Raw genomic sequence first — 18,189 nt, 5'->3', positions numbered from 1 at the left:
TCGCTCCGGAATGACTGAACGTGGAAAATGACACGCGTACAAAATTAAAAGCAAAACGATTCTATTTCTCCCAGTATTCACTCATTTTGTACAATGTTATGTCGAATGGTAAAATCATCTGAAGACCAAACTTGAGTCCTGGAAAGGGGGAAGGGGACTGGGGAGGACTCAAAATAGCGGGGAATAAAGGGAAGCTGCACCCGAAAAGGCGTCTTTTCACCCTCGCAGTATGCGTATGCGAAAGGGGAAAGCATTTCAAAAGGTCGCAAAAATGGACTGTGAACCGATTAATAATTAGTAGAAATAGGACTGAGGAGGAAAAACCTGTCGGATAACGCAAAGGTTAGGCGTGCGGCTAGAAAAAAGAAATAGATGCCAGGAGTGATTAATTCTTTGTATTTTCTTTGGTCGATCTTTTAAGCATAATAAAGGGGGACAATGTTTTGTTTTATGTATGTGAAAGGCTACCACTTCAGTAATGAGTTGATATGTGGAGCAAAGGATTTTTTTTGGCTTAAAATGCGGGGTTTGGGATTTTGGGGAGTTTAATATTTTTCTCTGCATTCTCCTCTCCAAAAATATTTTGGTAGGTTAAGTTTGTTGTCTTCATACAATAACTTCATTCTCATTCTGGAGTACCAACGCACCGATTCGACAGATACGCACTTAGGATCATCTATCCCGGTCTGTCATACAGGGATGCCCAAGGTCAATCTGGTCTCTGCACACTTTTTGAAAGGAGGGAAGCATTGACACTAAAACTGTTTGATGACATTACTACAAATCTGCAGCATAGGCTCCACAAGCCTCTTCCAGCTAGAAACAATTGCGATTACTCGCTCAGGAACTCGGAAAGGTTCGTTCGCCCCCTTTGTAAGACCGTTCGTTGTAAGAAGAGTTTTGTTAGGAGCTTAGCATACAGTTTATGAACATTTTAGTTAAGTTTTAACCTTGAGATATGTGTTTCATTCTATTTCATTCACTTTTATGATTGTTAGTCAAGATGTACAGTAATTCAGCCTATGGCTGCAATGTCTGAAAAAAGTATCTATTTTATGCTATTCTATTCTATTCTATTTTATTCTATTCGAAACAGGACTCAGTATGGTTAAAAATCACTAAAAGGAAATCAATAAAAGGAAACGGTTGCTCCTCCTCTCGTATCACTGGGTTATCATAGCCTGGGGCAAATGCCTAGACTGAACGGAAATCCGCAGGGATGATAACCAAACAGGGGTGGGCTGATAACCCGATTATCATTTAAGAAAATGCATAGGAAATATATATAAAAAGCTCGTTTTTTTTTTTCTTTCCTGGCTAGTTATTTTTTTTTTTTTCCTGCTAGCCAGAGAAGAAAACAGAGGCCGTATTTACTCGAAAACGCGCAGCCCTCCGAATGAGGACCCCCTCAACAGAAAAACAATGTTCATGAATAAGCGCCACACCCCTCAACAAAAATGCGGCTCTTATTTTAGAGCAATTAGGTTCTAAAACGGTGCTTATTGCTAAGTGTAACAGTGGAAAAAAAGTAGGAGACACTGATAAAGATCTCTTAGTCTACATTATTACTGTACGCTGTAAACCAATCTTTTTTTTAAGAAAAAAAAAAGAAAGAAAGATTACTTAAATAGTTATGTTCTATTCTGGCAAATGAGAGGTTTTTAACTGAATAAGCGCTACATGAAAGAGTCCAAAACGTTCATAAACGCCGTGGCGCTTTTATACTGTCATCGCGCGGTGGGCATCAAACGCCCCATATTTCAAACTCAAAGTCTCGCAAACATGCGTTACAGCAAGCTTAAAAAATGTAACAAGGCACAAACTGTCAACAAATTAAACCTGAGAAATCAGAGAACTAACTCAGCGTTGTAAAATTAAGTGTTGGAAGAAAATCATTTACTCTCCTACTGAGTATTGTCCTTAGTAATGAAAATGTTGTCCACACGAGATAAACTGGAGCAAACCGGACGTGCCGTGGTACTGACGGCAAAATCCGGGGGTCGTGGGTTCGAATTCCATCGAGATAAAATTCCGTGTTTGTTATAGCAATAGACCACTGGGCATACTGGTGGAGTTCAGCGCCAATCTACATCAGCAGATATTGAAGAAGACTGGTTGAACGAGGATAGCGTTGAGAGTTTAGATGAACATGCATCTGAAACCACCATCAAAATGTGAACTGTACCATAGAATTTAGTTGCTTGACACATTAAGCTTTTTCGCAGATAGTAAACACGTCAAAAAGCCACGCAAGAACAAGAAGCATTTCTGAGATCGTAGAAAAGTTAAATGGCGTGGTTGAAAGGAGGCAAAAGAAGTTAACGTGCCTGTGAAAAAGTCCAGGCTACGCCCATGGATCCATGACCTCTGCGATGCCAGTGCAGTGCTTTACTATCTGAGCTATCAAGCCAACTGGCAACTGGATATTTTTTGAATTCGTAATATACCCGTAGAAGTAACTGAGATATAGAAGTCCAATATCGTCATCTGCGGATGAAAAAAAAAATATAAAAATGGATGGCATCACATCAACAATAGTTTGTTGCTTGTGGCTGTTGTTTTTGCATCGAGAAATCATGAAGACACTTCTAACGTTTACCCCCCAAAACAGGAAATTTTTAGTTCGAACTTAAACTTTATGTTACAATTTTAGAAAGGGTGGGAGCATTCGTAAAAGAACAAAAATAAACAAATGGAGCTATAGTAGGTACACTCCAGAACCCCTTGATGCTTTTTTTCCTTCCCTCTTTCATTTTTCACTGTTAGGCTCAGTGCATTGCACATTATTTTAGAGCTACTGCATGCAATGGATGTTGAACAAAAGGGAGGACTAGGGAAATTAGTAGCGGACAGTGCTTCGCCGTCCTCATAACAGCATTGTCAAGTTCAAAATGTCAGTGTCAAATGCGCTGAAGTATTTATCATTATTTGGTTCTATGTCCGACACTGGTATTATTGTAAATTTGTTCTGTTTTATTTTGAGGAGGTCTAAAATTATAAGCCTTGTGGTTTCCTTTTAGGCCTCCTCGCCACTTTCTTTCTTTTATGTAACCAGGTGTTTTTTGTTCTTTTATTTTCTTTTGTGGTAAGATAAATAAAAAACTAAGTAAATGTTATTCATAAATGCTTATTCACTGCATTTGACACTGACATCAGTTTTAGTGAACTTGAAAATGTTGTCGGGCGAAACTTTTTGTTCGCTACTAATTTTGCTAGTTGTTATTTTAAAATGTTCCTCTAAAGCTTCTTTAATTGAAACAAAAAGGAGCCCAATATATGAACAAAATGAAAACATTCTTTCAAAAGCCAAGCATTTGGTAATTACTTCTGTGAAGGAACGTAAACAAGGCTTGGATTGGCTCCACGCTGTACTGCTGAGAAAATTTTGATGATATGACATGTGATTGTCTGGTGTGTTTGTATAAAAACTCACTGGGAGAACGTCCACTGCAAGGAATTATTCAACTCGGTTTCTCTTAATCTGTTATTTCAAACAAACAGGTGGGCTAAAATTAGAGATCGATTTGTAGGTTGTCACTTGTAACGGTGGAAAGGTAAATGTAAAAACATTATTTAAACACGGCGTTTCCTTTAGGTATCAGAATAAAATTATACAATTTAAAAATCGAGTTGAATGGGCTACAACCCGAGTACCTAACTAAGAAACTATTTGCATCAAGAAATCATGGAGACAAGTTTTTTAAAACATTTTTGATTACCCCCCAAATCAGGAAATTTGGGTTGGAAGTCAAATTCGTGTAACATTTTTAGAAAGGGTGGGAGTTTTTGTTAAAAATAAAAAATAATAATAAAATAAAAAATAATTTGCCCTTTGATCAGTGTGGTTTTATTTCATCTCTCTTTCCATTTCTTTATACTATGTTGAGTCCATTGCTCGTATCATTATAGCTAAGCTCCCCACTGGATGGTGGACCAAAAGGATCCCAAGGAACAAAATGAATTATTTCAAAAACAAAGAACGAAGTAACTGCCTTCCTAAGCCGGAACGAAAGCCATGAGACCATGCTGCATGATGAGCAAGCTGTGATGACATGATATGTTAAGTTAGTTGACATGTTTTCTGTGAGATCGCTGAGAGGAAATATACTACAAGGGAGCATTTTAATTCCACTTGATCTTGGCCCTCAGGACTGGCCAAGTGTACATACCATTCAGATAAAAATAAAAAAAACCAAATAACACTAGATGAAAGTACCGGTCAACAGCTTCATATCGAATGGAATGCACTAATGAATACACTTATAATACTCATATTTAGAATGACCTGTCTCACAGCTTGACTCAGCAGTGTAGTAGCAAGAGTGTTTATAGTTACTACGTGCGATAATGCGTCTTTTATCCAATAGGTAAACAAAACAGCTGCTATAGGATGTCACCGGCTCTCAATCCCGCCAGCTCTCGCTCGCCGGCTTCTTTCGCCTGCTTGGAAAGGAATCAACTGATACACAGGTTATCAATTAGTAACATTTTGCGCCTCCATCCAGGATAATGTTAAACTAAAATTAAAACTAAAATTCATTGAAATGAACAGTGGTAATTTTATAAACTTTACAGACAGTTTCCGGCTTTTCACTCGAGAATAACCGTGAGACGTTTAACCTTCAGAACCTTGGTCACTACTATAATATATAACGGAAGTATATATATAGAACATATGTGCTTAACCTCAGTCATACCTTCCCTGGAACATCATGTTGTAAGTTGTCAAAAATGACATACAGATCCAAAATGTTGAAGAAACACGTTCATGTTGTACGTAAACTGTAATTTGATTTATTTTTTAGGTAACAACTTCCGACACTCGTGTACCCGGATCCCAAGAAGTATACAACTTACCCACAACAATGTCGGCCACCAAGAGGGTGGGTTAGGCGCGATTCGCTGGGTTTTTTTTGAATAAGATCAAATTTTGAAAAATGAAATACCATTTACGTTTCCAGTATCTGTTCCAGGCCCGCTTGGTTATTCATTTAAATACTGTGTTCTCAAGACACATGGTGTGACGTCCTCTGTTGCGTCATTCAGTTCACAGATGTTCGTTGCATCATCGTTTGTATCTTTGAGGTTGTACGACAAACACCGCTGGGTGCTCAGGCACTCGAACGAGCAATGGCTACGTGACGGGAATCCCTTCTATTTTTTCATACTAATTATCATATCTCGGTGAGCATTCGGAAGGCAGCCAAGCAATAGAAAACTCCAAAAGCACAAACTCAGCCAAAACGCTAAAAATCTACAATGTTTACTCAAGTCTGGGCTTATAGAAGATAATGTCACATTTGTTCAATGACCATGAAATTCAAAATCCGGGTAGTAAGTGAATCAATTGTGGCTCTGAAAAAATTTGAAGTAAAAAAAACTACGAATTTTTAAGAAAATGCTTTTTTGTGAGAAGGACTCTTAAACGCTGACAAACGTCAACAAATAGCTAAAACTATAATTTCTACATGTTTACATTGCTCGAAATCGCCCGCATTTACAAGGCCATAAAGCTTTTTGCTGACTTGCAAGGACCCATCTGTTATAAAGATCCCCAAAATGTAGGAATAAATCCCATAGTTTATTAGGACCCATCTGTTTTTAAGATCCCCAAAATATAGGAATAAATCTCATAGTTTATTAGATATAATTGTGTAAAGTTTGCTTATCATTTTTACATAAATTATGACCTAAATTTCGATAGCGCTGAATTTGTCGAATTGGTCTTTGGATTTTGGTGAAACTCTGTTCAGCGCAAGGCACTAATGCGCACTATGTGTAACCGAGAGATTTTCACGAAAAAAAGCCGACAACAGCAGAATTTCGACTCAGACCTCAAAGAAGCGTGGCGCTATAACCACGTGACATTTACTCCGATCGCCAAAATATTTTTGCTATAGTGTAGATTGATTTATGTGTTATTCATTCTATGAGTTAGACTTACGATAAAAAGTAAAGGTGGGGATACCAGAGAGCTTCAAAGTAGGATAGTACCGCCAAAAAAAACTGAGTCGAGTCACCTTTAGGCACCATGTGTGCTCTGTGAGTCAGTCAGGCTCGTACGTAATAGTTTTATGTCCTTATTGTTTACAGTCAAACCTGCGTGCGTTAAGCGGACAAATGAAAACAAAGAAAAATAAACATTGAGTTCAATGAAGGCAAAATTTTATTTTAGTGTGTTATTCTACTGTCACAATGAAGGTCTAATTGCGTTTATCGATATGAGCTCAATCTTGATTTTAACTTAATAGATAAAAAACCGAGATTTGTATAAACTGTATATATAGACGCTACGCAAAAATGACCAACATTTTAATATTCTTTTGTTTACATTCAAAGTAGCCTTACTAACCTCGTTCTTGAGATCATAAATCAAACGAATATTTTACCTTGAACGAGGCTAGTAGGGCTAACTTGAATGCAGACAATAGAATGTTAAAAGGTAGTCCATTTTTTGCATAAGGTCTGTAACCTATAGAGTGTAATACATTGCATCTAAGCGTGTACACGAGAGGGAAAAACATATTCTAGCTGGGTGCAAACATGACATGTTTTGGCGCCAAACTTGATTTGTTTTTGCTCAACAAACTATTCTTTGCAAGCATTTCTAGATGTTAAAAATACTTTCTGGAGGGAAGTATGCTGTTTCTGAGGGAGAAATATGCCTGCAAGTTGAGAAAAATGAAATAAGCTTATTAGTGGAACGCGCTGATCTGGCGCGACAGTTTGCTTAACGGCTCTCAAACTTCAAATGTGTGGCACCCTATTAGAACATGTTTTTTTTTTCGTCTCGTGTCCTGCAACCGACGGTAGTAAATTTACCAAATTCTCATAACAACTGGTACTAAAAGGAGCAATGTCACGGAGATTTTGTTTTGTATGTTGGCCGAAACTGCTAAAAATATATGACAGAGAATCCCTTCTTTAACGTAAAATCTCTGTTAGAACATCGGTAGGCAACTATGAAATGATTTTTCCGAGGAAGAATACTCCTATGATCAGTTGTTAACAATTTCTCCAAAACTCACAGGATTAAGTAACTTGAAAAAATTGGCCAAGTTGCAATCCATCTCCATCCTAGCTATCTGCAGACAAAAATGATTGATACTAGTTTCCATGCCCTATCATGGATATTTGTAACAAAATTAAACCATTATCTTAATGTTTTCATCAATAAAAATAGGTTTTTTCTCTATTCAAAGTGACACTAAAAACAGGTGACACTGCTCTCCTTTAAGGCGGGGGTACACATGAAATTTGCGTCGGAAAACGATTTTTTTCTTATGCTGGTGAACTTACCGTAAACCATTAATAGATCAGTGCTTTTATTTCACACTGTTATATATTAGCAATAAAATGAAATTAAGTATGCTAGAATCCTTAGGATGAATAACATGTCTTAAGTAATCTTAGTAAATTTTGCAAACCAGAGCGCTGCTGATGGGATGGCGAAAAAAGGACTCTTTTGACCAAGAAATAGAACTTGTCTTGGAAAACGACGCCATCTTGGATGGAACAAGGCAAGGAATTTGAGGCGAGGTTACCAATTACCACGAGTTCGAGAAATCGCGACCAATGGACCAAATCAGATATCTTACCGCTGAGAGCTGAGGTGAGTAATTTTTCACTGTTCGTGTAAAGTTTCCAGAAATATGGTATATAGACATAATTTTTGGCATATTGCACACGCCCACGTAGAAGGGGAAATAGGAAAGAAGTTATGAATTGTAAGCTTTAGCTAGCTAAAGATAGCTTTTGATTGTAGCAAAACGTGGGAAACTTGTGAAGGTGTCCAGTTGGGTTTTAATTTCTTTCCATACATTTCTTTGTTAATAGTGATCTTCAGATCAGCGGTACGATTACGAGATTGAGTACGAGTACGACTTTCAAATTTCAAATCAGTCACATCCCCAGGACTCTCGCTCCTTCCCGTTGTTTACCAACAGATAAGGAGACTCTAGAAACAAGATTGGTTTGACAAGCGGTTATATAAACCACGCAAACTAGATTTGAAAAGTCGTACTCGTACTCAATCTTGTACTCTTAGTCCGCAAATCTGAAGGTCCCTAAAGCTAATATCTGGGCGAAAATGTTAAGTTTGCATATTTTCTCGGGTAGCTCAACACGATTTCAACCTACAAGATGGCGATTTTTCATCAACGGTGAAAATTGATTCATCTCTCTGCACAGGGAAGTTTTTTGATCCAAAGGCGGCGATTTCTTAGACTTTGTGAACGAACTCCTACATCGCCCACACACAGACTTATAAAGAATCGTATATCGTAAGATTTTAGTAGACCTATATAGTCTTATTTGGCATAATTATATGTATATCAGTTGATGGGAGTAATTTTTCAGTCAGCGACACAGGCATGCTCGGAAAAAGAAAATCCAAGTTTTCCCAACAGGAGCTGAACCTATGCCCTTTCGATTACTTGTTCGGATGCTTCCTTGTTGTTCATGAAATGTAATGGCTATGTGGGACGCACCCATAATGATCTAGTTATTTGACCAGAAATACGCACCTTTCTGGGCTAACCTGGAAAAATCGAGGGTGTTATATGCAGGTTTTTCTGTACCACTTTACTGCGGCTCGATCCAAGGTTCCAAAATGTAAAAATAGACACCCTTTAAAGTTACCACTTACTATACGCATTCTTCAAAAACTCATTAATAATTCAAATGCCCATTGACCTATCAAATGTTCGATAAAACCTTGATCATGTGCAGTGGTTTTATATCCGATAAAACCTATTTCTTATTAGTATGCGGTGTTTAATGTTTTTCTCATATGCTAATTTCCAACGTTCACAAAAGCATCATTGTTATGAACTCTCTAATTGACACACGCTTTTCCAGGAATGTTTTTGAAGCCGTTCAAAAAACTCTCAGCATGTGTTTTATCGGTTCTAAAACCAAATCCGGATAAAACACTGCTGCTTGTGTTTTAAACATTACTTTTCCAATCCATAGATAGAGAAACGCTTCTGATTTTGAATGCATGGTATCGGGTTCGGTTATAATCCAAAGAATTCTTTTGCTACGTCCATCAGACGGTAATTATCCTTTGCTGGGTTTTCAAAAAAAGGTGTAATCTGATTTTGGATGTAATAAATCCCGATTTGGATTTTCCCAAAAGAAACGCAGCCTTTAAGATGCCCTACGAATAATCAATAAAAATCAAATAATCAGGGGCCTGATTCACTAAGCTCCACTAAGCTAATATGACCTTATTATAGGAAATTAACAATGCACTTTATTAACACGATTTTACAAAATTCGCCTTCATTTAATGTATCTTAATTACTGTGGATGTAAATTTAATGCACGCTATTTTACAACATTGTTATTTTAAAGCACCTTTATTTCAGTACAAAACCTTACTAGTTCATGACTCGTCTATTGGCTCTTCAAAGTCACTATCTTTTGAATTGATAGGGTCTAGTTAGGCTTCAAAACCAAATTTTCGGCTTTAAAAAAAACTTAGAAACATCCGTCACTTGTCTTGGAAGGTTTTATTGACGGAAGCCAAAACGCAGTTTGGCATTCAGAAATGTAAAGTGCGACTTTGCAGAATAATGAAAATCACAGAAAATAAAGCAAGATGCTTATCGAAAAATTCGCGTTAATTTAATGAATGTAAACCTAACTTTTGAAAAATTCGCGTTAATGTAACGTAAATTTTCTTTGCGTTGTCAACGTGCATTGTTAATTTCCTATAATAAGGTAGTCTGTTGTCATTCCAACAATAGGCTTTTGTTAAGAAACAAGATACATTTTAACTTAGGAAGCCTTCGTGAATCTGACTCCAGAAACTTAACAAACTGAAGCAAGACCTTTTACAGTCTGTCAGACATTTTGTCACTCAGCGGCATCCACATTCCTCAACAATCATTCCTGGGAATTTCTTGGTAATTATGTGTCTTCCTCGTATCGCAAACACGGTTAGTCCTCGCAGTTTTGTAGGTACACAGCACGGCTCCCCAGCACCGCCATCGAGACCACTCGAATGAAGAATGGATTGCATAATGGCGTGTTCAGTTGGATTAACCTGCAACAAAATCATCGAGCATAAGCTGACAACAATAGAGAGCGAAAGTAAAACTAAAATACAATTTCCTCTTGCCAGTCACAAAAAACCAATCAATCAGGAACCAATCAAAACTCGAGGCGGGAAAACATGAAACCGTTGTCAGGAAAATGTGCAATCGGAAAAAAAAAACACGCAAGTAGCAGTTTTTCACATCCCTAGTGCATCAGTTGTTTGCAGCAGTGCCCATCGATCAGTGTCCAGGATCCCCGAACATTTTAAACAAACCGGCAAATTCCCCTCGTCGGGGACAAACGAGCTATTCAAACGCCGCACGGTAAAAAAGGAAGCTAAGTGACAGTGGTGTGAGGTGACAATCACGACGGCGTCAAATCCCCCTCGGTAGGTTAATACCCAACTACTGGAACAGACAATGTGGAAAAAATCCCCACTAATGCCCGGGGGGTGGGGGGGGATGAGCACTGCCGGAATTGACTGATGTATAAGTGACAAAAAGAGTTCGGATTAGCTGGCTTTTTATATATTTTTTTTTTGTATCGAATAATCATAACTTTTGCTTTGACGAAGGCAGCTGAATCGAGCTAGACGATAATTTTGTCACATTATTATATGTCTTAGAAACTTTTTTTTTAAATTTTCCTGAATGCTGACCACGCAAGCAGTATAATTGCAATCTTCAACTTGCACTTTGCTGGCTGTCAGCTCATATTAGTTATGTAAGCCACCGATCTCATGCAATTATTTCTGAATATTTTATGTTTGAGAGTGAATCACTACACTGCAACTGGCATAACAGAACATTTTGTTTCATGAACTGAGCACATTTTCACATACCTGTTAGCATATTTTCACAACTGACCAAGAGAAGGTCGTTATGTCGTTAGTCCGGTCTTCAATCACGCAGTTTACCCTGACGAGGGGCTAACGCTCGAAACGTCAGCAGGCGAAAATCGCTTTATGGCGGCCAAATTACCTTATCAACCCTGTTGATAAAACTAGACATTTGGTCTTCAATCAGTTCGTTTGCTTAGATGGGCGTTTTACTGAAACTATTGCCTATTACTACATTTCAGTTCCCCTCCCAAAAAAGTTTTCAAAAACCGAGAAACACAGCTTGTTAAAACCAATTTTTCAAAACTGAAATTTAAATAAATTAGCAGTGAACCTACACTTGTATCCAGCGGGAATTCGCATCTTCCCCCACACCTGAAGGAATCGAATTCGCGAGGAAAAAGAACATCTTTAAAATTAAGGTGCTTCCTGACGTGTACTGTCATTGGACGAATGGAACAACGACCTTCATCGCGGACTGCACGAGAAAATCTGGACTTGTGTGTCTTATTTGGCATTTTCCTGGAACTTAAAAAAAGCAGATTGACTTCGTTAATCCTCTATCTTCTCATGCAAAGCAATAGAAATGTTAAATTTTCTTGTTCTTGATTATTAAAAGAACAGCGCCTAACACTACACAACATTTTAGGAAAGTGCTGCTAGTTTTAGTTAATCCAGGGCGCACTTCGGAAAAACACGGAATTGGAGGCAAGTCCTCCGTCGCCCTAGTGCCTAGTGTAAAGAGCACGTGTGTCTATTTTAAATAAGATTTACAGATAATAATAAAAATAATAATAATAATAATAATAATAATAATAATGATAATAATAATAATAATAATATTAATGATAATAATAATAATAATGATAATAATGATAATAATAATGATAATACTAATAATATTAATATTAATAATAATAATAATAATAATAGTAATATTAATATTAATATTAATAATACTATTAATAATATTAATAATAATAATAATAATAATAATAATAATTTTTTTAAAATAATTAAAAAACTTTATTAAAATATTCCACACAAATTGCTATTTACAAGTTAAAAGTATATAAAAAAGAGCTTTTTAAAAACCTATTCACAATTCATTTCGATTAATAATAATATAATAATAATAATTATAATAATAATAATAATAATGATAATAATAATAATAATAATAATAATAATAATAATAATAATAATAACAATTGACATTACATCCGAAAGTGCGCCAGCCAGAATTTAAGTAGTGACTTTTTTGTCAGTCTGAATTATTCTTAGATAGTTTTTATTCATTTACTTTTTATTGACTTTTCGACGCTTTTTAAACTATTGAAAGTGAGAAATGAAGTAGGAAATAGAGCAGAAGAGGAGAGAAGAAGAATTTCGCGTTGTAAAGTATCGCCCTAAATGAACTCTTACACCTGCTACACAATCACTGGAAGTAGGCTACGGGTCAGTATGCTTTAGCTTCGTTAAAAGGCCACGTATCTTAACTTTCTGTTGTTTACAGTAATAGCCGTGTCACACAGAATGAAGTCATGTACTAACCACAGGCTTATTGATATAAATTCACCTTATCAAAGATGCGATGTCCTCAAATAGTTTCGCTTTTGTGGGAAGTGTCCTCACAATCAGTAGTGGTCGCTTATTTCTCACTTCCTCTGAGTCTCCAGTCGCCTTGAATGATATGGTTGTATCCGGGTTATGTGAAAGCAGTTTGAAGTGTATTCTGTGGATGAGACGCTTCGAGAAAATCCATCTGTCGACTAACGAACGAACGGGGAACACAAACCACCTTGCCTTACCCCCCTGAAATGAAACCGAGTGAATGGGTCTGCGGCTGGGCGGATCAAACATCACAAGGCGTGTATACCAGGGGAAGGGTGGCTGAGCACCTGTAGTTTCAATCATTACTCGGATTTGAGCTGACAAGATGCGCTCGTTGATTCCAAACTTTGAGTCGCTCAGGTTGAAGACAACAGTATTGTTGATGGCTGTGAATGAAGAAAACGAATCGTTAAGGCTGAGTTTATGGTGTATTGCATGGAACTGGTGGAAATGACTGATGCATTAACATTTGATAATTTTAACGTATAGTTTTACAGCTGTAACTTTTCTGTCCAAATTAAAGCAGACAAAACAGCGAGCCGGTGGCTGTCATCTTAGATTTCGTTTCTGCAAATGAAGCTATGATCACATTCAACAGCCTAGTTGGAAACGTCATAACAGTATCATCATTATTGCTTTTTTTTGTTTTCAGAAAGGTACGCGTTGCGTACATGTGGGTAGTGCTGTGACCTGGTTTTTACGGACACTCCTCACTCAACTCACTCTTACATGCCTGACGACATAGTAGGTAGAGCACTAGGATCAATTTTACTGTAGGTAGTGTCGGCCGACATATCGGCCGACATGTCGACCGACATATCGGTCGATATCGAAGATAAATTTTCGGGTTATTACCTAAACGCATCAGTCCTAGGTCGCTTTCGTTTGGCGGAATCTGTGAGGAAACTTTATGTACATTGAAAGTGTGCTTGTCTAGAAGATTTCAGTGTCAGGTTTTGATCAACCGCCCACTGATCGTATCTGAATCCGGAAACTATTGAACTCAAGGAGCACTGGCCAAATAGAATCAGTAAAAAGATAACTTTTGTCTTTAGTCTTGGTCAGTGATGTGTTGAGTAGAAAACACTATGATAAGGTCAGTGTAAACACCCGGATATAGGAAGAGTGCCAAAGCTACGCGGAGACTTTTAGAGCGGATGTACATTCGCGTTACTTTCTGTTTTTTTTTCTTCTCATAAACACGATGAATAATCCGCAGTATCATTTCCAATCAAATCGGTTGTGTATCAGATATATGTGCTAATTTTTCAGTTGGATATAGCGTAAATCAACTTCTAAAAATGAACTGATTGTTCTTTAAAGCGTAAACAAAGATAAGCTTTTCTACTTGTTAAGGGAGGCTGGCGGATGTTGTCGTATACTGGATCATTTAATGCTTACTTCTGTCTGACAAACATGTCGCTGGTGGCTTTTGGTATCTTGTCTCTGTATAGTTTGAAAAACCTAAAAATAGGCAACAAGTCTAGAGGCTTACCTATTTTTGATACTTCTGCAACTATTTATAATGTTAGTAGTGTCATCACAGAAAACAGTTTATACAAAACAAGAAGGAAAAATAAATAACATAACAGTCTTTGGTTTCTACTTTGAATTTTTTTTGCCGCGTTGCAAGCGAACGTTCGTTTGCATGATATTTGTCAGTTCGATTCACGATATATTATTAGCTGAGAAAAATGGTATCAGAGCGCCTTTGCCAGCAAGCAATGAAACAGACTTAGACAACACTGAAACGGAAGGAAGCACTTAAAATGTTTTGGCTTGTTTATCAACCCATGTTTTTTTTCGGCGGAGCTGATCCTGTTGCGAGGCATGCGACCGGAAGCTGTTAGCCTCCCACGCAGACGTTCTTAGGGGTTTGCCAGGAACGCGTACCGAACCACTAAGAACGTCTGCGTGGGAGGCTAGGAAGCTGTAGCATTGAACTGTAGCATTGACCGTAAGCTGTAGCATTGAACGCATTAATTAACACGCGGTAAAGTTTAATTGAAAATGAACCACGTAAGTCAAAAACGCACACACACTCGTCCGCCTTCATTAAGTGGACATTAACATATCCTGGGAATGTTTTTGTTTTTTTCGGAGCAGGGATGTGCGGCCTGTTGGTAAATTTTCAGATTTTTACGGCAAAATTGTGAGTACACTCCGCGTTTTCGAACAGATTTCAATGCACATGTTGACCGCTTATAAGCTTTGTTCTATTCATACCCTTTTAAGATCTTCACTGAGATCAGGCGCTAGCCGGACGGATAACAAACCTAATTTTAGGTCAAACTGAAACTACGTAAAATGCGTATCAAAGCAGAGGTATAGGCGTATCTCCACTAGTACAGTGAAGTTGCATTTGTCTATAAAAAGCTAGGAAGGGAAACAATCCAAACTACTGTACGCATCAGATTGTCATCTTGTATACTGCAAATTTTATGGTACAAATAAACCTATGTGGCACGTATGCGGTTGTTCTCGTCCTTCGTTAGATGAAAAACTATCCAATTTCTCTACATTAAGTTGTCAGCTTTAATTGACGGACCTAACCACTCGTGGACAGTTTCGAAAAATCGCTTGTCTCATTGCGTATAATCATCTGATCGACTTATTGGATCACCTGATAAACTTTCTATTCAGTTGTCAGACTGATCTCTTGTCAGGCGTAACATTCAGAGACAATGGGAGCCGAAGAAGATTTGGTTTAAATTACCGAATTACCTCCATCACGTCGCTTCAACTCTCGGTTTTTGAGAGTGTGAATATTAATTATATACTGTTCTATTGACTAAAAGTTCTCATTACTCTGAATTTCCTAGAATGCATATGGCGCATGTACAGTGTTTGACTAGAACAGAATGAATTTCCATTTTTGTTGATGACTATCTTTTTTACGCTCAAGGGTAGAAGAACGACAAAACCAACTGAGAGCAAAGTAGCCGTTTTTTCACAATCCCAGCCGCTTAGACCCCAGAATCGTTCTGTGTACGTTGATGGCAGAGTCCTGAGTGAGAACAATGCCGCCTTCCATAACGAATTAATCTTTTCGGCGGAAACTCTTTGCAGTGACTGAATGATTTTTAGTGCTCGGCGGCCAAAATGTTGGGAGACTAATACGGTGGTCTGAAGCTTGCAACCAGGACCCTTGCCCTTGATAGGGGAGGAAAATGAGCTAAACAATATTCGTCTTTGCTGTTTCGTCTTCCTCCGAAACAACTGAAATTGTAACACTTGCTTACAATTATGTCATTGTCTAAGCTCTGATAGTGAAAGCAAAATAATTAGAAATAAGCGATAGTACCTTGACCTATGAAGCCATGGACCGTAGGAAAGGACCGTTCTGAGCTTCCTTTCAAAGTTCCATAACCTTTTGCGTTTTCGAAGTACATGTCGACTACAAATTCATGGACGTCGGCGCCCATTCTTCCCACTTTGTTTTGCGGATTTTCAAAACTAGAATGACTCGTTTCGTTTACGAAGCTGACGTTTGCAATCGCACCGACATTTCTGAAAGAATAGGCTGCTATCAAAAGAAAACTGAGATAGCATTTCATGATGCCAAACCGCAGAGGAAAAATCAGTTCTTATCTCAAACGCAGGGCCCACGAGACTGAAGTAAGTGTTTCAAGGAATTCAGTATACACGCAGATAGTTCTTGTTCTGTTACATAAAACTTTACTGACCTTAAGTTACCAAACAAAGGAAAGGATTGGTGCAATAATGGAAACAAATGTTACGTAAAATAATTGACTGCTTTTTCAAAATAAGTTGTTATGTTTTTTCCGGAAAAGCTCGGTGTACGTGAGATCGCAAAGCGCCGACTAGTGTGATTCTCAAACTCTTTAGATGAAGAGAAAACAAAGTAACTCACTACCTTGAAGGAGGTTTGGAAATGTGATCTTAATTATCATAAAATTTAGTGACATTTGCTTCAAATTTCTCCCAGAATCATGAATGCGTTGAGAAGCTATATCAAACCGTCGAATGAGTGTTTTATCCGGTTTCCAAACACCACGAGGCTGGTTTAGAAAAACTCCATCGCGTCTTGTTAATTTTTCAACCCACTTATCGTTGTTTGGAAATCGGATGAAACACTTTTCCTCGTATTTGGTATATTATATGATTAATAACCATACCAACGCACAGCATCTCGTGGCTGCTCAGCGTTGTTTTTTTGTAACCCTCTTACAACAAGGCTTTTGTCTCACGTCCAGATTTAAAACACGGCTTTACTGCCCGCCGTGATATTGAAAGCAATAATGAAAAAAAAATAACAAATATCGCTCCAGAATGACTGAACGTGGAAAATGACACGCGTACAAAATTAAAGGCAAAACGATTCTATTTACTCAGCTGTTTCTCCCAGTATTCATTCATTTTGTACAATGTTATGTGGAATGGCAAAATCATCTGAAGACCAAACTTAGATCCTAACTTGAGTCCTGGAAAGGGGGATGGGGACTGGGGAGGACTCGAAATAGCGTGGTATACAGGGAAACTCCACCCGAAAAGGCGTCTTTTCACCGTCGCAGTATGCGTATGCGAAAGAAGAGAAAATTTAGAACTTAAGTATTTCAAAAGGTCGCAAAAATGGACTGTGAATCGATTAATAATTAGTAGAAAGAGGACTGAGAAGGAAAAACCTGACCACCGGACAACGTAAAGGTTAGGCGTGCGGCTAGAATAAAAAAAATGATGCCAGGCGTGATTCATTCTTTGTATTTTCTTTGGTCGATCTTTTAAGCATAATAAAGGGGGACAATGTTTTGTTTTATGTATGTGAAAAGCTACCACTTCAGTAATGAATTGATATGTGGAGCGAAGGAATGTTTTGGCTTAAAATGCGCGGTTTGGGATTTTGGGGAGTTTAATATTTTGCTCTACATTCTCCTCTCCAAAAATATTCTGGTAGGTTAAGTTTGTTATCTTCAGTACAATAACTTCATTCTCACTCTGGAGTACCAACGCACCGATTCGACAGATACGCACTTAGGATCATCTATCCCGGTCTGTCATACAGCGATGCCCAAGGTCAATCTGGTCTCTGCACACTTTTTGAAAGGAGGGAAGCATTGACACTCAAACTGTTTGATGAGATTACTACAAATCCGCAGCATAGGCTCCACAAGCTTCTTCCAGTTAGAAACAATTGCGATTACTCGCTCAGGAACTCGGAAAGGTTCGTTCGCCCCCTTTGTAAGACCGTTCGTTGTAAGAAGAGTTTTGTTAGGAGCTTAGCATACAGTTTATGAACATTTTAGTTAAGTTTTAACCTTGAGATATGTTTTTCATTCTATTTCATTCACTTTTATAATTGTTAGTCAAGATGTACAGTAATTCAGCCTATGGCTGCAATGTCTGAAAAAAGTATCTATTCTATGCTATTCTATTCTATTCTATTCTATTCTATTCCAAACAGGACTCAGTATGGTTAAAAATCACTAAAAGGAAATCAATAAAAGGAAACGGTTGCTCCTCTCGTATCACTAGGTTATCATAGCCTGGGGCAAATGCCTAGACTGAACGGAAATCCGCAGCGATGATAACCGAACAGGGGTGGGCTGATAACCCGATTATCATTTAAGAAAATGCATAGGAAATATATATTGAAAAGCTCGTTTGTTTTTTCTTTCCTGGTTAGTTTTTTTTTTTTTCTTTCTTGCTAGCCAGAGAAGAAAACAGAGGCCGTA

The 18,189-nt window shown here is 37.8% G+C and overlaps 1 protein-coding gene across 1 annotated transcript; it reads right to left on the bottom strand.

Moving 5' to 3' along the window:
• Nucleotides 1-9,696: 9,696 nt before the first annotated feature.
• On the bottom strand, nt 9,697-16,119 carry LOC146487089 (growth/differentiation factor 6-A-like). The gene is made up of 4 exons (XM_085090259.1): nt 15,801-16,119; nt 12,462-12,882; nt 11,221-11,410; nt 9,697-10,051 (listed from the first exon to the last, which is right to left on the bottom strand). Exons 1-4 carry the CDS (start codon nt 16,051-16,053, stop codon nt 9,866-9,868), a joined length of 1,050 nt encoding a protein of 349 aa, XP_084946385.1. The 5' UTR covers nt 16,054-16,119; the 3' UTR covers nt 9,697-9,865.
• Between the last annotated feature and the right edge of the window lie 2,070 nt (nt 16,120-18,189).

The sequence above is a fragment of the Pavona decussata genome, unplaced genomic scaffold (genome assembly GCF_977016875.1).
Source record: "Pavona decussata unplaced genomic scaffold, jaPavDecu1.1 SCAFFOLD_19, whole genome shotgun sequence".
NCBI lineage: Eukaryota > Metazoa > Cnidaria > Anthozoa > Scleractinia > Agariciidae > Pavona > Pavona decussata.
The sequence above is the reverse complement of the archived record's forward strand: the minus strand, read 5'-3'. Positions and strand labels throughout refer to the sequence as shown.

Coding starts and splice junctions, on each gene's coding strand:
- LOC146487089 (XM_085090259.1), bottom strand. CDS start 16,053: ATGAAATGCTATCTCAGTTTTCTTTTGATAGCAGCCTATTCTTTCAGA. Junction 11,411..12,461: donor GACATCGCATCTTTGATAAG/GTGAATTTATAT, acceptor GCTTTTTTTAAG/TTCCAGGAAAATGCCAAATA. Junction 10,052..11,220: donor AATTCCCGCTGGATACAAGT/GTAGGTTCACTG, acceptor ATTTTGTTGCAG/GTTAATCCAACTGAACACGC.